The sequence below is a fragment of the Phyllobates terribilis genome, unplaced genomic scaffold, assembly GCF_046119375.1.
Source record: "Phyllobates terribilis strain yellow unplaced genomic scaffold, ASM4611937v1 Scaffold_3__8_contigs__length_932513732, whole genome shotgun sequence".
NCBI lineage: Eukaryota > Metazoa > Chordata > Amphibia > Anura > Dendrobatidae > Phyllobates > Phyllobates terribilis.
This window is the reverse complement of record NW_027362763.1, coordinates 441,426,948-441,451,024: the sequence shown is the minus strand read 5'-3', so window position 1 is coordinate 441,451,024 and position 24,077 is coordinate 441,426,948. Positions and strand designations below refer to the sequence as shown.

Sequence of the window (24,077 nt, the reverse complement as noted above, 5' to 3'; positions counted from 1 at the left end):
TCAAATAACACATGCTAGATCTGAATGAATGAAATATTCTCATTGAATACTTTGTTCTGTACAAAGTTGAATGTGCTAACAACAAAATTACACAAAAATCAATGGAAATCAAATTTATTAACCAATGGAGGCCTGGATTTGGAGTCACCCCCAAAATTAAAGTGGAAAAACACACTACAGGCTGATCCAACTTTGATGTAATGTCCTTAAAACAATTCAAAATGAGGCCCAGTATTGTGTGTGGCCTCCACGTGCCTGTATGACCTCCCTACAATGCCTGGGCATGCTCCTGATGAGGTTGCGGATGGTCTCCTGTGGGATCTCCTCCCAGACCTGGACTAAAGCATCCGCCAACTCCTGGATAGTCTGTGGTGCAACGTGACGTTGGTGGATGGAGCGAGACATGATGTCCCAGATGGAGGGGGCCGTAGGAGGGCAACAACAATTTTTTTCTACAGACCAAATCGGTGAACACCAAAAAAAAATGAAAATATGAAAAAAATGCTGTTTTTTTTCAACATTCTGCAGCACAAAGAGTGAAATAAATAGTGATCCTTTTTGATCTTTGTAATGTACCCCAACTGTAGTTTATGACCTCATATTGGGGATTTGCAAGCTCAGATGCAAATGGACCCAACAATTTATAGAACCATTTCTCCTGAGTATACAAATCCCAAATATGTGGTCAGAAACTACTGTTTAGAACATTGCGAAGCTCAGAAAGGAAGGAACGCCATTTTGGTGTGCAGATTTTTCTGGCATGGTTTATGTTTGCCTTGTCATATTAGCATACCTGCCCAAAGTAACCCTATTTTATAAACTAAAACCCTCATTGAATTCATCTAGAGATGTAATGAGCACCTTGACACCACAAGTGTTTCACAGAATTTCATAACATTGGAACATGAAGAAAAGCAATTACATTTTTAGCACCAGATTTATTTTTTTCACAAGGGGTAACAGAAGATAATGGATCCAACAATTTATAACACAATTTCTCCTATTACCTTTTGTTAAAATAAAAAATTTGGGGGCTAAAGCAACATTTTGACAATTGTAATTTTTCATTTTCACGGCCCACTATTATAAAATTTTATGACGCACCAGTGGGATCAAGATGCTCACCACATCACTAGATGAATTTTTTAGGTGTTAATTTGTGGGGGAGGAGTTATGCTGTTTTGGCATCTAAGGGGATCTTCAAATGTGACTTCATTTCAGCAATCTATTCCAGCCAAATTTGTGCTACAAAAGTCAAATAATTTTCCTTCCCTTCCGAGCTCTAATGTGTGTCAAAACAATAGATTTCGGCCACATATTGGGTATTGGCGTACTAAGGTGAAATTGAACAACAAATTGTAGATTTCATTTTCTCATGTTAGCCTGGCAAAAATGTTGGGCAAAAACATTTTAGAAAAAGAAATGTAATTTATATTTTTTTCTTTCTTTGCATTAATTTCTAGGAAGCCCAAGAAGAGTTAAGAAACTTGAGAGGTACAGTTTTTAAAGTGGGCTCTTGATTGGGTGGGGGGGTCTCTTTACATATAGACTCCACAAAATCACTTCAAACTTAAAGTAAAAAAGCAAGTTTTGTAAATTTCATTGAAAAAAAATTGCAGCTAACACCCTAACAAAAAGGAAAGACAATCCAAAAATGCTGCAGATGTAAAGTAGACTTGGTAAATGTTTCTTTAGTAACTATTTTGTGTGGTGTGACTGTTTTATGGGCATAAAAATTTAAAGGTTGAAAATGTTTCTAATTTTTCAATATTTTTATTAAATGAATGCAAGTTTTATTGACCTAAATTTACTACCATCATAAAGTACAATGGGTCATGAAAAAACAATCTCAGAATCACTGGGATATGTAGAAATATTCCAGTGTTGTTACCTCAAAAAGTGACATCAGTTTTGAAAAATTTGGTCTGGTCAGGAAGGTAAAAACTGGATTTGAAGGGAAAGGGTTTAGCTTTACAGGACAGTATGTTAAAGGGAATATGTCATCAGGTTTCTGCTACCACATCTGAGAGTAGCACGATAAAAGGACTGAAACCCTGATTCCAGTAATGTATCACTTACTGGCCTGTGTGTTGCAGTTTTGATAAAATCACTGTTTTATCTGCTACAGAGCTACCAGTTCTATGATTGCTGAGTTCGGTATAACCCCGAACACACTGCTGATTGGCAGCTTTATGTATACACTGTACATAAGCAGAAAGCTGCCAATCAGTGGTGGAGAGGGTGTTGGACTACAAGACAGCAGGTTTAGTATTCCAATAGTGAAAAAATCACTCTTATCAGCAGGAGATAATCAAAACTACAGCAAGTAGCCCATTAACTGACATATCGCTGGAGTTTCTGTCTCTACACTATGCTGCTCTTAGATTACGTAGCAAAAATCTGCTGACAGATTCCCTTTAACATACACAGCAAACGTATGAAAGAACAATCACTACTGTTATTGGAGTTTTCTGTCATCAGGTGGAAGTTCTGTCGGGCCTAAGGAACTTATTCAGTAGCTGCATAAACTTATGAAGTCTGTCAGCTTTGTTTAAGCTCCTTGCTAAAATAATTCATCCACATCACTGCTCATCTTCTTGCTGTTCTTACACCTCGCTACCTTCAATAAAGACTTTAAGCCACAGCTATCATTATCCCATCACAAATTTAAATAATTTGTCTCCCATAATCCTTTGCTTACACTTGAGATTAAAATATATTTTTATTGCATGTGTTTCAGTGAAGCCCTTTAATTTCAATACAGAGTATTAAACTCGTGTAAATACTGATGAAATGAGCAGCACGGTGACTCAGTGGTTAACACTGTTGTTTTGCAGCACTGGGGTTCTGGGAACAAATCCCACCAAGGACAACATCTGCAAGGAGTTTGTATGTTCTTCCCCATGTTTGTGTGTACCTATATGTACTCCGGTTTCCTCCCACACTCCAAAGACATACTGATAGGAAATTTAGATAGTAAGCCCCAATGGGGACAGTGATGATGATATCTGTAAAGCTGTGGAATTAATGGCGCTAAGTAATATCAAATATAGAATAGTAACCCCAAGAGGGGAAAAGGGATAATTGAACAAAATTTGCAAGAAGCAAAGAAGGAAAAAATGCTAGTGCAATTGTAAATACCAATAATCTAAATCTTAAGAAACATTATTAAAAACAGGGAATATGGAAATAAATATCCAACATGGCAAAATACAGATAATGCGGGTGGGTGAGAACAAAAGGGGGAAAGAGTGTAAAAAATTACCCCATGATGTAAGATTCTGTAAAAAAGTGCATAGGCAAAAAAATGTGTGTGTTAAGATAACCAACCAAAGAAAATGTATGCAAAGAAATTCAGGGTAGAAATACCAGGTAGGTATCAGAACTTCATACAGGAAATGAATAAATAATGGATAATAGATAAATAATTGTAATGGTGCCAACACTTTTACAAAAAGTCCCATTAGAAATATAAACATGTAATATACAAGTGTATGCAAATAATAGTAGCAATAGTCAAATGAATATATACAAACAGGCTCAGCTACCAACGACCATACGCGCGTTTCACTGATGCTTCATCAGGAATGGTTGGTGGGACAGTAAAGTCAGGTATGTAAAGGAAAAGCAACCAAGGGTGGAACACAATAAGAGAAGAACGCCATTGCAAGTGTAATGACACAATAGGAAAGAAAATTTATACATATTAAAAGGCTGACAATAAATGTAATGTAATGTCCACACAACAGATTGCTGAATAAGCTTTTGCCAAAAGCTTGTTTAGCAGACAGTTATCTCTTCCAATGCTTTTCGTGTGTTTTTAATGGGTAGAGAGGAGATTTGGCATTTTAATTCAAACTACTTAAACCTCTCCCTTGCCATCATCTGTTGGGGAAGTCAGGAGGCCCCCTGAACACATAAGATGTAGGTCTGATCTTGCGTATATCTAAGGGTTCGGTTGAGGTTAATCAAATGTGTACTACGTCCAATTAGGCACAATCACACAGAGTATTTTGTTTCATTTCCGCGGTGTTATTTGAGGTGTGCCATGCATGGGGTACACTTTAAAGTTTAAGGCCCCAATTCATAAAGACTGGCGTTCTTCACGCCAGTCTAGATGAAAGGGCCTGCTGGAGTTAGAGGTGCCTGATTCATTAACCCCTTCGCGCCATGGCTACTTTCCGTTATTGTTTTTGACTCTCCTTCTTCCAAGAATCAGAACTTTTATACTTTTCCGTCGACATAGCTATATGAGGGCTTGTTTTTTGTGGGGTAAGCTGTACTTTTAAGTGACACCAATGATTTTATCATCATGCGATGATGGAAAGCTGTAAAAGAAATTTCAAGTACAGTGAAATTGCGAAAAAAATGTGTAATTCCACAATTTTTTTTCCATTTATCACACATGCATATTTTTTTTTTCCTTTTTTAAGTGGTGAATAGAAATTTGAAAATTTGAAAGATTAAAAAAAACAACACTTGTGTCATAGTATTCTTAGACCCATAATGTTTTACATTTTTGGGTAATGGGGCTGTGTGAGGGCTTGTTTTTGGCGGCCTGAGCCGGCATTTTTATTGATACTATTTTTGGGTAGATACAATGTTTTGATCCCCTCTTACTGCAGTCTATTGTGGTGTTGTGGCAGCTGAAAAACCGCAACTCTAGCATTTTGATTATTTTTGTCACTACAGAGTTTACAATTCGGATTAAGTAATTTAATATTTTCATAGATCAGAGTTTTACCGACGTAACAATGCCCTTTAAGTGTGTATTTTTTTAGCGAGATCGTCTGATAACTTGTACTATACACAACAATACTACAGTACTGCAGGGTATAACACAAATCAAAGGTCTCCTATGAACACTAGCAAGAAGCTGCCATTCACAGGAGAACTGCCATGACAGACATGGGGATCTTCAGCAGATCCCTGGTCATCATGGCAACAGGCATGGGGATTTTCAGCAGACCCTGATTGGCATGGCAACCCCCCCCCCACCCCGCCGGCACACTGCAAATGCTGCTGTCAGAGAATAACAGCGGCATACAACAGGTTAATAGCTGCGGGTGGAGCTCTGATCCACGAGTGGCTGTTGGAAGCAGATGCCAGCTTGTGAGCCCGCATCAAAGTTAGAGAGATGCAGTAAAATGTAACTGTAACCCTATTGCGGCAATGGGTTAAGAAGCCTCTTAATAAGCTAGGCGAGTCTTAAAAGTGGTATGCATCTCCGTGTGTCTTGTCACAAATCTTACTTCACGCTCCAGAGAACTGAGTTAGAGTTGTGGAGTATACTATACCACAACTCGTCATGAATTAGACGAGCGGGCATTTCCTTACCTCGTCCTACTCCAGCTCTAATCATTTTGATAAAACTTGCCAAAACGGGTGTGAAAACACCAACAGTTGCAAAATTTTTGGTCAACCTTAAGGTGCGCAATTTTTTTTTCAACTTTGCAAAGTGTTTTATGCCAGATTTCTGGTGTAAACACTTTGATGAATAGGAGCCTATAAAGTATATATCGCAAAAGTGAGTACACCCCTCACATTTTTGTAAATATTTTATTTTCTCTTTTCAGGGGACAATGCTGAAGATATGACACTTTGATACAATGTAAAGTAGTCAGTGTACAGCTTGTATGACAGTGTAAATTTGGTGTGCCCTCTAAATAACTCAACACACAGCCATTAATGTCTAAACTGCTGGCAACAAAAGTGAGTACTCCCCTAAGTGAAAATGGCCAATTTATGCCCAATTAGCCATTTTCACTCCCCGATGTCATGTGACTTATTAGTGTTACAAGGTCTCAGGTGTGAATGGGGAGCAGGTGTGTTAAATTTGGTGTTATCGTTCTCACACTCTCTCATACTGGTCACTGAATGTTCAACATGGTACTTCATGGCAAAGAACTCTCTGAGGATCTGAAAAAAAGAATTGCTGCTCTATATGAAGATGGTCTAGGCTATAAGAATATTGCCAACACCCTGAAACTGAGCTGCAGCACAGTGGCCAAGACCATACAGTGGTTTGACTAGACAGATTCCAATCAGAACTGGCCTAGCCATGGTCGCCAAAGAAGTTAAGTGCACGTGCTCAGCCTCATATCCAAATGTTGTCTTCTCAAAATAGACGTATGAGTGCTGCCAGAATTGCTGCAGAGGTTAAAGGGCTGAGGGGTCAGCCTGTGAGTGCTCAGACCATACGCCGCACACTGCATCAAACTGGTCTGCATGGCTGTCGTCCCAGAAGGAAGCCTCTTCTAAAAATGATGCACAAGAAAGCCTGCAAACACTTTGCTGAAGACAAGCAGACTAACGACATGGATTACTGGAACCATGTCCTGTGGTCTGATGAGACCAAGATAAATTGATTTGGTTCAGATGGTGTCAAGCGTGTGTGGCGACAACCAGGTGAGGAGTATAGATGTAACTACAATAGGTGCAGGAATTGCAATTGAACCAGGGCCCTGGAGCCTAGGGGACCTAAAAGTTCCCTTTGTCCTATATAAAAAGACCATTGCTACTAAAAACTTGCAATAATTAAGGGTCCCATAGAATCTTTTGCATTGGGGACCATAAAGTTACGCCACTGAGGAGTACAAAGACAAGTGTGCCTTGCCTACAGTCGAGCATGGTGATGGGAGTGTCATTATTTGGATCTGCATGAGTGCAGCCAGCTGTGGGGAGCTACAGTTTCGTTGAAGGAACCATGAATGTCAACATGTACTGTGACATACTGATACAGAGTATGATCCCCTCCCTTCGGAAACTGGGCTGCAGGGCAGTATTGCAACATGATAATGACCCCAAACACATCTCCAAGATGACCACTGCCTTGCTAAAGAAACTGAGGGTAAAGGTGCTGGACTGGCCAAGCAAGTCTCCAGACTAGTGTTGAGCCACCCCCGTAGTGTTCGGGTTCGGTTCGGTTCGTCGAACACCGGGATGTTCGAGGAACTGTTCGTCGAACTGTTCGTCGAACACCTTAGAACACCGTTAAAACCAATGGCAGGCAAACAAAAACACATAGAAACACATAGAAAACACCTTCAAAAGGTGTCCAAAAGCTGACAAACTGCTCAGAAGACGCTTTCTTTAAAAAAGCCGGCCGGCAATTCAGCAGCGCCATACACCGGTACCCGACAATTTAGACAAGAAGGAATAGAGCCTCACACATAGATTAGATAGATAGAAACATGTCAGTCACATATATATGAAGTACAGTGACAGTGTTGCTTACTGTACTTGTCATTTAGTGTAAAGGATTTATTAAAAAATATAATAGTGTTTTCATGCACTGTCTCTTTAAAAAATCCGGCCGGCAATTCAGCATCTGTACCCGACAATTTATAACAGACAGAATAGAGCTTCACACATAGATTAGATAGATAGAAACATGTCAGTCACATATATATGAAGTACAGTGATAGTGTTGGTTACTGTACTTGTCATTTAGTATTAAAATAAAGGATTTATTATTAAAAAAAATTGGCGTGGGGTTCCCCTTAATTTTAGTCTCTAGCGGAGGTTAAGCAGACAGCTGGGGCAGATGTTTGAAGCCTGGGAAGGGGGTAATACCCACGGAGCTTCCCAGGCTACTAATATGAGCCCCCAGCTGAATACATAGCCTTTACTAGCTATTAAAATGGGGGACCCCCCAAAAAAAATGACGTGGGGTCCCCCCTAATTTAATAGCTAGCAAAGGCTAGGCAGACAGCTGGGGGCTGATATTAATAGCCCAGGAAGGGAGCCATGAATATTGGCCCCCTCCCAGGCTAGAAACACCAGCCGTCAGCCGCCCCAGAAATGCCGCATTCATAGGATGCGCCAATTCTGGCACTTAGCCTCGCTCTTCCACGCTGCCCTGGTGCGGTGGCAGTGGGGTAATAGGGCTGGGGTTGATGTCAGCTTATAATGCCAGCTGACATCAAGCCCAGGTTAGTAATGGAGAGGCGTCTATAAGACACCCCCATTACTAACCCCATAGTCAAAGTTAAAAGAAAACACAAACACCCAGAATAAAGTCCTTTAATTGAAATAAAGACACAATCCTTTATTGTTCTAAATTAAACCATACTTACCATCACGCCCATTCCAGCTGAAGCCAACGATCTCCTGCAATAAAAGAAAAATAATAAAGCAACCTCATCCTTACCTTTCCATGGTTCCCACGACAGCTTCAGCTCTGCTACATCGAGATGACAGGCTGGACCGCAGCAGAGCGCTGCCATCCAGCCTGTCATCCCGCAGACACTGAGAAGCGCAGGCATGCTTGCGCTCTGCAGTGTCTGGCTGTGACGGCATAAAGATGAGCCGACAATGAACTCGGCTCACCTCATGTACGTCACTGACAGCGTGGGAGAATTCTCGCGCTGAGTGCAGGAGAATTTTCCCACGCTGTCAGTGACGTGCATGAGGCTGATATTTAAATTTGGCGCACAAATCGGTGATTGGTCGCGGGCAGCGTCCGCGACCAATCAGCACAGTAGTGTTTAACTTTGGCGGCAAGATCAGTGATTGGTCGCGGTCAAGACGGCGACCAATCACCGATTTGTGCGGCACATTTAAATAGCGGCCGTGACCAATTGGATGTCAGCGCCGCTCCCCGGTCCTCCCTTCACACCCTAGCCGCATGGATGTCAGCGGCGCTGCCTGGTTGGATACTTCCGCTCCGAGAACCCGGGACATGAGCAGGTACTCGCAGCAGAAGTATCCCGACCCGCAGCGCCGCTCCCCGGTCCTCCCTTCACACCCTAGCTGCTGATCTCCCCACAGTATCCGCATGGTGTTACAAAGGTCCAGACATTTGTGTTAAAAATCGCTGATTGGTCGCTGGCGCTGCCCGCGACCAATCACCGATTTGGGCGCCAAATTTAAATATCGGCCGCGACCAATCACCCATCTTGGCTCCACATTTAAACACCGCTGTACTGATTGGTCGCGGACGCTATTTAAATGTGGCGCCAAAATAGGTGATTGGTCGCGCCCAGCGTCAGCGACCAATCAGCTCAGCGGTGTTTAAATGTGGAGCCAAGATCGGTGATTGGTTGCGGCCGATATTTAAATTTGGCGCCCAAATCGGTGATTGGTCGCTGGCAGCGCCAGCGACCAATCAGCGATTTTTAACACAAATGTCTGGATCTTTGTAACACCATGCGGATACTGTGGGGACATCAGCGGCTAGGGTGTCAAGGGAGGACCGGGGAGCTGCGCTGCGGGTCGGGATACTTCTGCTGCGACCAGTCGCTCATGTCCCGGGTTCTCGAAGCGGAAGTATCCAACCAGGCAGCGGCGCTCCCCGGTCCTCACCAATACGATTAGCTGATTGGTCGCGCTCTCCGCACGCGACCAATCCGTGATCTTGGCGCTAAAGTTAAAACACCGCTCTGCTGATTGGTCGCTGACGCTGCTCGCGACCAATCACCGATTTGGGCGCCACATGTAAATAGCGGCCGCGACCAATCAGCGAGCTTGGCGCCAAATTTAAACAACGCTCTGCTGATTGGACGCGTCTGGGGTCCGCGACCAATCAGTGAGATTGGCGCCAAATTTAAACAACGCTCTGCTGATTGGTCGCGGACTCCAGCCGCGACCAATCAGCGAGATTGGCACCAAATTTAAACCCCGCTCTGCTAATTGGTCGCGGATGCCGGCCGCGACTAATCAGCATTATTGGCGCCAAATTTAAACACCGCTCTGCTGATTGATCGCGGTCGCCGTCCGCGACCAATCAGCAGTATTGGCGCCAAATTTAAACCCTGCTCGGCTGATTAGTCACGGTTGCCGGCCGCGACCAATTAGCGATTTTGGCGCCAAATTTAAACCCCGCTCTGCTGATTGGTCGCGACCGCCGGCCGCGACTAATCAACATTGTTGCCGCCAAATTTAAACACCGCTCTGCTGAATGGTCGCGGTCGTGACCAATCACCATTATTGGCGCCAAATTTAAACACCGCTTTGCTGATTGGTTGCGACGGCAACCAATCAGCATTATTGACGCAAAATGTAAACACCGCTTTGCTGATTGGTCGCGACCGCGACCAATCAGCATTATTGGCGCAAAATTTAAACCCCGCTCTGCTGATTAGTCGTGACCGCCGGCCGTGACCAATCAGCGATATAGTCGCCAAATTTCAACACCGCTTTGCTGATTGGTCGCGGTTGCTGGCCGCGACCAGTCAGAGATTTTGGCGCCAAATTTAAACACCGCTCTGCTGATTGCGTCGGGTCTGCCGCATACATATTCTAGAATACCCGATGCGTTAGAATCGGGCCACCATCTAGTTTCATGAAATAATTTAAAAAAAAATTGACGTGGGGCTTCGCCCTATATTTGTGTCCAGCCAGGTACAGCAGGCAGGAACGGGCTGCCCCCAACCACCAGCTGCCTATTTGTACCTGGCCGGACACAACAATATAGGGAAGCCCTTTTTTTCTTAATTATTTCATGAATTTCATGAAATAATTAAAAAAAAAAAATACGTGGGGCTTCGCCCTATTTTTGTGTCCAGCCAGGTACAACTAGGCAGCTGGGGGCTGGAATCTGCAGCGCAGGGAGGCCCAAGCTTTCTGGGTCCCCCCCGCTGCAAAATGCAGTCCGCAGCCACCCCGGAAAATGGCGCATTCATAGAAGCGCCATCTTCTGGCGCTGTACCCAACTCATCCAGGGCCCTGGTGCGGTGGCTCACTGGGTAATAAAGGGGTTAGGGCCAGCTTGGCATTATCAGTTGGCCCTAAGCCCGAAATTCATGGGGTCACGCCAATATTAGACATGACCGCCATGAATTTCTAGTAAAGTATTTAAAAAAAACACAAACACCCAGAAAAAAGTCCTTTAATTGAAATAAACACACAATTCTTTATTGTTCTAAATTAAACCATACTTACCGTCACGCCCATTCCAGCTGAAGCCAATGTCTTCTGCAATAAAAGTAAAATAATTAAGCAACCTCATCCTTACCTTTCCATGGTTCCCACGACAGCTTCAGCTCTGCTACATCGAGATGACAGGCTGGACCGCAGCAAAACGCTGCCATCCAGCCTGTCATCCCGCAGACACTGAGAAGCGCAGGCATGCTTGCGCTCTGCAGTGTCTGGCTGTGACGGCATAAAGATGAGACGAGTTCATGTCCAATGAACTCGGCGCACCTCATGCACGTCACTGACAGCGTGGGAGAATTCTCCTGCACTCAGCACTTCAGCGTGAGAATTCTCCCACGCTGTCAGTGAAGTGCATGAGGTGAGCTCATTCATGTCCAATGAACTCAGCTGACCTCATGTACATCACTGACAGCGTGGGAGAATTCTCACGCTGAAGTGCTGAGTGCAGGAGAATTCTCCCACGCTGTCAGTGACGTGCATGAGGTGCGCCGAGTTCATTGGACATGAACTCGGCTCATCTGGATGCCGTCACAGCCAGACACTGCAGAGCGCAAGCATGCCTGCGCTTCTCAGTGTCTGCGGGATGACAGGCTGGATGGCAGCGTTCTGCTGCGGTCCAGCCTGTCATCTCGATGTAGCAGAGCTGAAGCTGTCGTGGGAACCATGGAAAGGTAAGGATGAGGTTGCTTTATTATTTTTCTTTTATTGCAGGAGATCGTTGGCTTCAGCTGGAATGGGCGTGACAGTAAGTATGGTTTAATTTAGAACAATAAAGGATTGTGTCTTTATTTCAATTAAAGGACTTTATTCTGGGTGTTTGTGTTTTTTTTAACTTTGACTATGGGGTTAGTAATGGGGGTGTCTTATAGACGCCTCTCCATTACTAACCTGGGCTTGATGTCAGCTGGCATTATAAGCTGACATCAACCCCAACCCTATTACCCCCTGCCACCGCACCAGGGCAGCGTGGAAGAGTGAGGCTAAGTGCCAGAATTGGCGCATCCTATGAATGCGGCATTTCTGGGGCGGCTGACGGCTGGTGTTTCTAGCCTGGGAGGGGGCCAATATTCATGGCTCCCTTCCTGGGCTATTAATATCAGCCCCCAGCTGTCTGCCTAGCCTTTGCTAGCTATTAAATTAGGGGGGACCCCACGTCATTTTTTTTGGGGGGTCCCCCATTTTAATAGCTGGTAAAGGCTAGGTATTCAGCTGGGGGCTGATATTAGTAGCCTGGGAAGCTACATGGGTATTACCCCCTTCCCAGGCTTCAAACATCTGCCCCAGCCGTCTGCTTAACCTCCGCTAGAGCCTAAAATTAAGGGGAACCCCACGCCAATTTTTTAATAATAAATCCTTTATTTTAATACTAAATGACAAGTACAGTAACCAACACTATCACTGTACTTCATATATATGTGACTGACATGTTTCTATCTATCTAATCTATGTGTGAAGCTCTATTCTGTCTGTTATAAATTGTCGGGTACAGATGCTGAATTGCCGGCCGGCTTTCTTAAAGAGACGGTGCATGAAAACACTATTATTTTTTTTAATAAATCCTTTACACTAAATGACAAGTACAGTAAGCAACACTGTCACTGTACTTCATATATATGTGACTGACATGTTTCTATCTATCTAATCTATGTGTGATTCTCTATTCCTTCTATTCTAAATTGTCGGGTACCGCTGCTGAATTGCCGGCCGGCTTTTTTAAAGAGACGGTGCATGAAAACACTATTATTTTTTTTGATAAATCCTTTACGCTAAATGACAAGTACAGTAAGCAGCACTTTCACTGTACTTCGTATATATGTGGCTGACATGTTTATATCTATCTAATCTATGTGTGAAGCTCTATTCTTTCGGTTCTAAATTGTCGGGTACCGGTGTATGCCGCTGCTGAATTGCCGGCTTTTCATGTTTCACTGTTGGCACTGTTCCCATCGATTTGGGCAATCACTGTAATGCCACAACCACCATGGCTGTGGCATTACAGTGAGTGGCAGACAATCCCTGCATGATTGGTGCTCTAAATAGCGCCAGACATGCAGGACACGCTTTTGGTGCACGAACAGTTATCGAACATAACCTCGAACAGCCGAATTTTTTGCAAATCGTTCGGGTTCGTCGAACAACTCGAACACCGCCCAAAACAGCTCGAATTTGAGATTGGCGAACAGTTCTAGTCGAACACCGCTCATCTCTACTCCAGACCTAAACCCTATTGAGCATCTGTGGCACATTTTCAAACGGAAGGTAGAGGAGCGCAAGGACTCTGACTTCCACCAGCTGCGTGATGTCATCATGGAGGAGTGGAAGAGGATTCCAGTGAAAACCCGTGAAGCTCTATTGAACTCCATGCCCAAGAGAGTTAAGACAGTGCTTAAAAATAATGGTGGCCACACAAAATATTGACACTTTGGGCACAATTTGGCTATTTTCACTTAGGGGTGTACTCACTTTTGTTGCCAGCGGTTTAGACATTAATAGCTGTGTGTTGAGTTAGAGGGCACACCAAATTTACACTGTTATATAAACTGTACACTATTTTACGTTGTATCAAAGTGTCATCTTCACTGCTGTCCCATGAAAAGATATAATAAAATATTTAGAAAAACTGTGAGGGGTGTACTCACTTTTGTGATATACTGTATTTCGAAAATATTGAATAATCTACATTGTGGTTTGTGGTCTTTTTAGCGTTCATGTCAGTACAACATGCTCTGGGGAAGGTGTCTCTAATAGTCTTGAAAAAGAAATGTAGAAAATGTTTAAAAAAAAAGTGGCAAGATAAAAAAAAAAATCTAACGGGCTAAAGTGACTGCGAAATAAACATAAAATAACTAAAAATAAATGTTACGAGCTGAAACCAAAATAGAAAAAAAAAAAAAAAAAAAAAAAACTTACTTGTCAATAATATATTTTACATCGTCGTGTAAACTGCGGTCATCTCGATTGGTGTAGGGTTCAATGTGAAATGTAATCTAAAAAGGTAAACACAAGTAACCGTAAAAGATGAGAAAAAAAATCAAATCTGGAAGCAGAGTCATCACTTCACAGCCAGTCGAGTCTGAAAATACATCTAATTATAGTAATCAATAAGATGCATACATTAGCTGTCCTATAAAATTCAATCACACACACTGCGCACACACTGGAAAAGAATGAATAAACATCAGTATTTACAGAAGTAAGGAGAAAGAATACAATATAGGTTTAAATATGGGAAATGTGTATTCATTAATTGGAGCAATTTGGTATGTGGTTTGGCATATGAGCTCCTGAGTGATCTTGTCCGAACCTCACACAGCGCTATTTCAGTTTACTCCCTCCTCCCTCAGAGACCCATCACCCACTAGTAACAATAGATCCTACATTTTCCCCACTTACCTTTAGACTGTATTTATGAGCAGTATCTAAAATATTTGATACCAAATCCTCAGCTGGGATTCCATTGTCATCACTCATTTCTGCTGGATACCACGATAAAGAAATCACTCCTGACAAAAAAAGCGCCATGTAGAGTGTATCAATTACATTGTATGCAAAAGGAGCCTGCATATAATACTATTATTGCTACTATTTATATAAACAGAGCAGATTGTATTGGACCCGCTCCTGTATTAGAAGCAGCATGTTTTACTTTGAAATGCGGCAGCGATCAGAGAAAAATAATTGAAAGCAAGGCTGGGGACAAGGTGACTTAATTCAATAACCATGTCTCCGCACGCTTCTCCCTGCCCTCTCAGCTAGGCAGTCAAGTCTCTCCCTATGTGCGTGAACAGGGAGACACCCTCCAGACTAGCCGAGCAGATCTTCTACACTATCAGATTTAGATCACTTGTAGTAAATGTTAAAGATCTAATACTTTGCTTTTAAGGCTGCAAGAAATTCAATCTTCCCACTTGAAAGTGAATGAGCCATGCACTGACACTACATGATTGTTCGGCGCTATACCTGTTCACGTGCACCGAGACCTCTTGAACGTGGTGATCAGTGTTGCTGCCAGGAGTCTGACCCACGCTGATCTGATGTTAATGACATATCCAATGAATAGGTCAACCGTATTAAAGAAAATTTGTCAGCAGGATTTTGCTATGTAATCTGAGAACAGCATGATGTAGGGCAGAGACCCCGATTCCAGAGATGTGTCACTTACTAGGCTGTGTTTTGCTGTTTCAATAAAATCAGTGTTTTATTGGCAGAATATCCCTAGAGGATTAGGTGTTTTGTGCCTCCTGGTCTAACCACGTCCCCACCACTGATTAGCAGCTTCTCTCAATATACAGTATACACAGAAAGCTGCCAACCAGTGGTATTGGCAGGTTATACAGAGCTCAGCATTCAGAGCTTTGCGAAATCTGCAGCAAACTGTTGCTCCATCATAACTGCTACACCAAGTAAACTAAGTGATACATCTCTGGAATCACGGAATGTGTTTCTACGTGATGGTGCTGTCAGATTACAAAGCAAAAATATGCTGAAACAATCCCTTTAAAGTCCTGGAAAATCCTTTTAAAAGACAAATGCATGTAGGTGAAGGAAAATTTCTCTTTCAAGCACACTTCAGAGGTCATTTCTAATTAACACTAATGTTTCCTAATATCAGTCATTTTCATTTACTTAATGTACCCTGGGTGTGCTTGTCAATAGTGGTGAGTATCAGAAAGTAGTTAAACTAAATCTGAAACATGGAGAACTATGGACAGAGACCAAATCTTGCAATTCATCCAAGTATTCTCACAGATCATCACTCATGGACCATTGAACTCTTTTAATTTTAACAATGCATCACAATTGCAGTTACAGTGCCGCTTTATAACTTCATACTGTTGTAATGGAAGTTCTTACACTGTTCAATTGCCCTGAAAATTTCTCATACTGTTCCAATGATAGGAACCATCAGTGACTGAAGACTGCAATGCAAAAGGATAATACAGGGTGTGAAATGAGTATAATGTCACCCATTCACTTGCAGGCTCTTTACGATGCAATGGGAAATGAGTTTTATGGGCTTTCATATTACAATTCTTTACTGTTCATTTAGGATTTACAGAAATGTTTAGGAAAACTACTGCAAGAACAATGTGTCGGCCATACCAAATAATCACATCATTTCTCAATATTGTAGCCATTGCAGGAAAAAGAACAGTTGCAGTTTGGCTGTCTCCTATAGGTAAATTATGTTTCATTGAAATTTACATTTTACACTCTATTAATCGGTCATCCGATAAGCAGTTGATGAAAAAATTTGCAATGAGTAATGACATCATGCAAGAAGTGTATTAGTGACACAGATTTATCCCATGGATCAATGGAGAGAAACCATTATCACCGAAGTCGGATTAAGACTGCTACTATTCTGGATTTTGCAATATTATGTTTTTTCCCCCATTTTCTCTAAATCACTGCATTAAGGTACTTTGCTTTTTAACCACAGTATTGACAGGCTGTGGTCTGTGGTGCATGTTAAAGGGAGTATGTCAGCAGTTCTGACCTTGCAAAATTACTGACTGCTTGAGACTGGAGTTCTTTAGAATTTTAGCAGCAGTATGAATGAGAAAATGTAGCTTTATTCCGGTGCACTGCTGTGGTCAGTGCCTGATTGATCCCAAAAGCTTAAAAGGTTATTCTCAGACAGTAAAATTTTAAAAAGTGTTTGTAAGGGGTAACATTTCTCCTTGCGGAGAGTGACATGTTAAGCATGTCACAGTAAGGAGACTTTTAAAGCCGCAATGCTCCTCTAGGAAAGAGGACTAGAACTCTTGTGCCACCTACAGGAAGTAGCAATCCTAAAAGTCAATAGTGACCCTTTAATGGGCCTTATCACATGACTTAGGATATAAGCCAGAACCAGAAACTCAATTTGCAACCACTGTGTTTCAGGGTACTGCCCCTGGTCAGTGCAAAGTGTGATAAGGCTTGTTAAAGGGTCACTATTGACTTTTAGGATTGCTACTTCCTGTAGGTGGCACTAGAGTTCTAGTCCTCTTCCTCTCTGAAGAGACAATTTGAATATTTCCCAGAGGAGCATTGCAGCTTTAAAAGTCTCCTCGTCGTGACATGCTTAACATGTCAGTCTCCGCAAGGAGAAATGTTACTCCTTAGATACTGGTCTGAAACCCGTCACTCAACCAAAACAGAACTCACACTTTGCACTGCCGAGGGTAAGGACACTGAAACACAGTGTCTGCAAATTGAGTTTCTGGTTCTGGCTTTTATCCTAAGTCATGTGAGTAAGACTCATTAAAGGGTCACTATTGACTTTTAGGATTGCTATTTCCTGTAGGTGGCACTATAGTTCTAGTCCTCTTCCTCTCAGAAGAGACAATTTGCAAAAAGTGTTTGTAAAAACAAACAAATTTACAATGGACTTTAAAAATGTTCTTGATTCTTAAGAACAAAATGATTTTTAATTTTATTGTTTACCGCTTGTTGCCTAGGTTACCTGCCACCGCTGATAGACTAGCTGGACTCCTAGGCAAAGAGTGTAGTGCTTAAGAGCTCTTTTCTATAGTTTGAAAGCCCTGCTCTGAAGCTGTCAGGGTTCCTGGACCCAGCTAGTTTCAACACACCTGCACTCCTCCATTGCTTAAAGCATCAGAAAGTGCACAGTTCAGGCCAGTGGCACGACAGTGTCACTGGCCAGAACTGTCAATCATTCAGGAGCACACTGCTCCACCGATAAGCAGGAAGCCAAGCGGAAGGGGAGTGGAGATATCTTGCAAAAGAAGTTGTGAAAACCCCTTTAAGAGCCATTGACTCTGTCCCTCAACTCTCGGAAAATATAATTATATTGCCAAGTTTTGTACGAAAGAGGATATTCTGTAAAGCTTGAAGTACACGTCAAGTAAAATAAAATTGCAGTATATTATCTTGTAAATGGCACAGAAAGGGGTTTCAAAATAAGTAATGACATATCACATTCACTGACTATATTCAGGCTGAGCAACTAAACATCTAAAAAAAAATTCTGCTTCCTATTCATTTACGTTACAAGTTTTCAACCTCTTCATTAAAATGTTAGACTAATAAAACCTTGACAACGCAAGAACATTAACATTATTCAGTATACCAGAAATTGTAAAGTTCACCTATAGCTGCTGATCGGAGTTGCTTCATGTGGGCTTCAAGAACAGAAGGGTCCCTGGAACTGTATAAGCCAACTTCGGGATAGAAATTAGATCCAATGTCCTCAGGAGGTTTGTGTTTTCCAGTTGGGTAATTATTAGCGATCTTGGCATCCCAGTGTTTCAGCTGGTCATGGTTCCAGTGAATATATTTTCCATCAAATTGAGGATTTCCATACCATGTGTAATAAAAAACATGAAAATCATAATTAGGAGCTGGTAACTCCATGAGCAGGTCACCAGGTTTTGGTGAAAGGATTCTATCGTCATGCTCTTTGGTGTGTTCTTGCCCCACTTTAATGCCTGAATTTTTTTCAAAAACTGTGACTTTCTGAAGTTCTGGTAAAAGGCCGAGTCCAAAAGGATTTCCAAAAATAGCTGTTTCAGGTCTCAGTGACTTCAAGCCCATCATAATAGAACACACGATGAAAATAAAAACTGCTAAGGTGATACATGTTTTTGTACGTAATCTTGTCATGATGATGACACAGCTCCATTAATTCTCTGCTGTAATAGACACCAAAATAAGATTTACCATATATTCCATGTTTAACAACAGTCCAAGGTGATCATAGCCTAAAATCATTCTGCCAAATCACAAATATTTAAAGAGAAACCGTTGTTTTAATTTGTGTTTAATAAATTAATAATATGTATGAAATAAGCAACTTTGCAATATCTTTGAGAAAGTCTCTTCTTTAACCTCTTGGATTGATCTTTAACTCATAATTCACATGTAAAAATCTGTATTCAGTAAATACACATTTTCACATTACTGAGATAGGAGATAGTTGTTCCTAAAATAACAGATACATTTCAAAGCGTAAGTGCTTATTCTGATAAGTCATTTTCATACTAACTCTGTATGTATTTTTCACAGATAGAACTTGTCCCTATTATAATCTATGGGGCTCTTCACATGTCAGTGTAATTTTGCTGACCGAGTGGTCTGCAGAAAATCACGGAAACTTTTCTGACTTTGATATGAGTCTCAGATCAATCTCCCCAATGCAAGTCTATGGGTACTTGAAAAAACTAAACAACACTCAAACGCCACCAGTGTGCTGTTGTCCGACTCAGCCAACTTGCATCATTACGACTCAAGTATGACCAAACCCACACACTTCATTGTGATTGAGCTGTCAATCACTTCATGCCCAGCCCACCTAGTTTCCATCATGATTCATTTATGCCACACCATGTCACGGTGACAGAGCAGTTTTACTCCAGCCTCTTCCCATCAGGTGATGACAACTCCCTATCTTAACAACACACTTCCTATTATATAAGGAGTCTCTAGGAATGCAACAGTCTGACACCACATTCCTCTAATTCCACTGCATGCTATACGACTGGTTAGGCATTTAGATTCTGTATTTAGATCTTGTTGATGGACTTTCATTCTCTTCACACAACGTGCTCAAACTATGTTTACTCTAAGGACCTTTGACTTCTTCCCAGCCAACTCTTTCTCCTCGTTTTCTCAGTTGTCTAGCAGGATCTTATATGCATTAGAAGATTGTAACTTATTCATTGACTTCCCTTGTTAGAATACACAACATTTTATCTTATTACATATATAGGGGCATATCGATATATTTTTAGTGTATTATTTGTTCTTGATAGAATAGCACATGCAGATGTTATGGTTCAACCCCTTCAAGATCTTGATTTAACTCATTGCGTTTTTCCTCTTTTCTTCAATTTCTTGCCTTTGTAACTGGTATTATATCTTTTTGCTCCTATCAGTTGTTACTGTTTTCTTTTGACATTTATATCTGCTCATTTTAGATATTCTCTTATATTGGTTCCTTTCTGGACACAAATTATTATTCAGTTGTACCATGAATTTTAGTAAACCTCCTTTTTGTACACGCTTCTGCCTGCCAACAGATTGTACTTGTTTTTAGAACCTTGTGTACACTTCCTATTTTACACTATAGTCTGATATTTATCTTCTAGGTTCCTTCTCCTTCTCGCAAAATTAGAATATCAAAAAGTTAATTTATTTCAGTTCTTCAATACAAAAAGTGAAACTCATTATATAGAGTCATTACAAACAGAGTGATCTATTTCAAGTGTTTATTTCTGTTAATGTTGATGATTATGGCTTACAGCCAATGGAAATGCAAAATTCATTATCTAAGTAAATTGTAATACTTTATAACAACAGCTTGAAAAATTATTTTAAAATCCGAAATGTTGGTCTACTGAAATGCATGTTCAGTAAATGCACTCAATACTTGGTCGGGGCTCCTTTTGCATCAATTACTGCATCTATGCGGCGTGGCATGGAGGCGATCAGCCTGTGGCACTGCTGAGGTGTTATGGAAGCCCAGGTTGCTTTGATAGCAGCCTTCAGCTCGTCTGCATTGTTGGGTCTGGTGTCTCTCATCTTCCTCTTGACAATACCCATAGATTCTCTATGGGGTTAAGGTCAGGCGGGTTTGCTGGCCAATCAAGCACAGTGATACTGTAGTTTTTAAACCAGGTATTGGTACTTTTGGCAGTGTGGACAGGTGCCAAGTCCTGCTGGAGAATGACATTTCCATCTCCAAAAAGCTTCTCGGCAGAGGGAAGCATGAAGTGCTCTAAAATTTCCTGGTAGATGGCTGCGCTGACTTTGGTCTTGATAAAACACAGTGGACCTACACCAGCAGATGACATGGCTCCCCAAACCATCACTGATTGTGGAAACTTCACACTAGACCTCAAGCAGCTTGGATTGTGGCCTCTCCACTCTTCCTCCAGAGTAAGTAAAGTAAATGCAAAATTTACTTTCATCTGATAACAACACCTGGGACCACTGAGCAACAGTCCAGGTCTTTCTCCTTGGCCTAGGCAAGACGCTTCTGGCGTTGTCTATTGGTCATGACTGGCTTTACGCAAGGAATGCGACACTTGAAGCCCATGTCCTGGATATGTCTGTGTATTTTGGCTCTTGAAGCAATGACTTCAGCAGCAGTCCACACCTTGTGAATCTCCCCCAAATTTTTGAATGGCATTTTCTTAACAATCCTTTCAAGGCTGCGGTTATCCCGGTTACTTGTGCACTTTTTTCTACCACACTTTTTCCTTCCACTCAACTTTCCGTTGATATGCTTGGATACATCACTCTGTTAACGGCCATGTTCTTTAGCAATGACCTTTTGTGGCTCACCCTCCTTGTGTCAATGACTGTTTTCTGGACATATGTCAAGTCAGCAGTTTCCCCGTGATTGTGGAGCCTACTGAAACAGACTAAGGGACCTTTTTAAATGCATCAGAAGCCTTTTCAGGTGTTTTTGTTAATTATTCTAATTTACTGAGATAATGACTTTTGTGTTTTCATTGGCTGTAAGCCATAATCATCAACATTAACAGAAATAAACACTTGGAATAGATCACTCTGTTTGTAATGACTCTATATAATGAGTTTCACTTTTTGTATTGAAGAACTGAAATAAATTTACTTTTTGATGATATTCTAATTTTGTGAGAAGCACCTGTATGTGCAATAGTAATTTCCACACTCTCTTTGGATTGTAACTGCTATTGTCAGTTAGTGAAGTCGTCAATAACTTAATCTTTATTACATTTATGTCTTAATTAATATAACCTCTTTATTGCTGACACTTTTATATACAAGTGGATATTCTGAATTTTTTTCATTCATGAAATACATTCCACACATACCCTATTCATAAGTATTGACTTCCTATAGAACCCTTGTGACTATATACACACACACATATAAATACACCGCATGCAGAATTATTAAGCAAATGCATATTTTGATCACTTTGATACTTTTTATACATGTTGTCCTACTCCAAGCTGCATAGGCTTGAGAGCCAACTACCAATTAAGTAAATTTGGTGATGTGTATCTCTGTAATGAGGAGGGGTGTTGACTAATGACATCAAACACCCTATATAAGGTGTGCTTAATTATTAGGCAATTTGCTTTCCTTTGGCAAAATGGGTCAGAAGAGAGATTTGACGGGCACTGAAAAGTCCAAAATCTATGTCTTGCAGAGGAATGCAGCAGTCTTGAAATTTGCAAACTTTTGAAGCGTGATCACCGAACAATCAAGTGTTTCATGGAAAATAGCCAACAAGGTCGCAAGAAGCGTGTTGGCCAAAAAAGGCGCAAAATAACTGCCCATGAATTGAGGAAAATCAAGCGTGAAGCTGCCAAGATGCCATTCGCCACCAGTTTTACCATATTTTAGAGCTGCAACGTTACTGGAGTATCAAAAAGCACAAGGTGTGCGATACTCAGGGACATGGCCAAGGTAAGGAAGGCTGAAAAACGACCACGTTTGAACAAGAAACATAAGGTAAAACGTCAAGAATGGGTCAAGAAATATCTTAAGACTGATTTTTCAAAGGTTTTATGGACTGATGAAATGAGAGTGACTCTTCATGGGCCAGATGGATGGGCCAGAGGCTGGATCAGTAAAGGGCAGAGAGCTCCACTCCGACTCAGACGCCAGCAAGGTGGAGGTGGGGTACTAGTATGGGCTGGTATCATCAAAGATGAACTTGTGGGACCTTTTCGGGTTGAGGATGGAGTGAAGCTCTGCTCCCAGACCTACTGTCAGTTTCTCGAAGACAACTTCTTCAAGCAGTGGTACAGGAAGAAGACGGTATCGTTCAAGAAAAACATGATTTTCATGCAGGACCATGCTCCATCACATGCATCCAACTACTCCACAGCATGGCTGGCCAGTAAAGGTCTAAAAGAAGAAAAAACAATGACATGGTCCCCTTGTTCACCTGATCTGAACCCCATAGAGAACCTGTGGTCCATCATAAAATGTGAGATCTACAGGGAGGGAAAACAGTACACCTCTGGGAACAGTGTCTGGGAGGCTGTGGTGGCTGCTGCACGCAATGTTTTTCTAAAACAGATCAAGCAACTGACAGAATCTTTGGATGGAGGCTGTTGAGTGTCATCATAAAGAAAGGTGGCTATATTGATATATTGATCACTAATTTTTTTGTTTTTTGTTTTTGCATGTCAGAAATGTTTATTTCTAAATTTTGTGCACTGATATTGGTTTACCTGGTGAAAATAAACAAGTGAGATGGGATTATATTTGGTTTTTATTAAGTTGCCTAATAATTCAGGACAGTAATAGTTACCTGCACAAACAGATATCCTCCTAAGATCTAGCCAAATCTAAAAAAAAAACCACTCCAATTTCCAAAAATATTAAGCTTGGATATTTATGAATCTTTTGGGTTGATTGAGAACATAGCTGTTGATCAATAATAAAAATAATCCTCTAAAATACAACTTGCCTAATAATGTGTATATATATATTTATATATATTTATTGCATACACAAATCTCTGCTTATACTTGCTGATTATTATACATTTGTGCTGTATTTAAACAATTTCCTAGTATGTTACCTGACTTACCTCAGTTATCTCTTTTCTGAATACTTTTAGCAGTTTGTATGGTATCCCTTATCCTGATGCTAAATTTTACATAGCTCTTCCATTGTTTCTGTAATTATCTATATATTGTCTCAAGGAAATAACTGTCATGTCTCATGAAATGTAAATCTTCTAATATGTATGTTTTTGATTTGTACACAGCCTGATGAAGAGTACATTACCTGAAATATTGCAATACTTCACTTTACGGTGTAATAACTTTTTTTTGGATATGAGGGTAGAAAATTAAAAACACTAAAAAAATACAGTTTTCTGCCTATTCTTGGTGTGCTGATCTCTTACATAATATTAATTTTCTGACGAAGTAAGGAGTAATATAGCCTGCTCCATTTGAATAAGCACCCATTCTCTTCCTTGCAACTTAAATTGGAGGTTGATCAACCCATCTTTTGTCTATTGCCATCAGTGTGCTGTCCGTTTTTCACATAAGAATGTGGAGCAATTTCTTTTCATCCAAGAAAAATTGATGAAACTAGTGAAACGCAATGATGAAACTAGGACTGATTTTCTTATGCAAGAAAAACACTGGTATCTGAAGAAACCTTGTTGTTTCAGATGAACTTGCAGCAGAATGTCTATGTCTGCTTCTATCTCCTTCTTCCGTCAACCCTCCCCA

General features: G+C 41.2%; 1 protein-coding gene and 1 long non-coding RNA gene across 5 annotated transcripts in view; one reads left to right on the top strand and one right to left on the bottom strand.

The window, feature by feature from the left end:
* Positions 1–24,077, top strand: part of LOC141259550 (uncharacterized) — a 348,768-nt gene that overhangs the window by 104,903 nt on the left and 219,788 nt on the right. Inside the window, exon 4 of one of the 3 annotated variants that reach the window (XR_012318434.1) lies at positions 22,028–22,657. The exons of 1 other annotated variant lie outside the window; for it this stretch is intronic. This is a non-coding gene — a long non-coding RNA (uncharacterized lncRNA). Of the gene's footprint in view, positions 1–1,463; positions 1,495–22,027; positions 22,658–24,077 lie in introns of those variants that run through there. One more of the 3 variants, XR_012318435.1, reaches the window with a different exon arrangement.
* Positions 1–24,077, bottom strand: part of MANEA (mannosidase endo-alpha) — a 34,813-nt gene that overhangs the window by 5,251 nt on the left and 5,485 nt on the right. Inside the window, exons 2-4 of one of the 2 annotated variants that reach the window (XM_073675726.1) lie at positions 17,976–18,518; positions 14,272–14,381; positions 13,789–13,865 (exon numbers count right to left, since the gene is read on the bottom strand). In XM_073675726.1, coding sequence (XP_073531827.1) covers positions 13,789–13,865; positions 14,272–14,381; positions 17,976–18,489 — 701 coding nt within the window. In that variant the 5' untranslated portion in view covers positions 18,490–18,518. The remainder of the gene's footprint in view (positions 1–13,788; positions 13,866–14,271; positions 14,382–17,975; positions 18,519–24,077) is intronic. The other variant, XM_073675727.1, reaches the window with a different exon arrangement.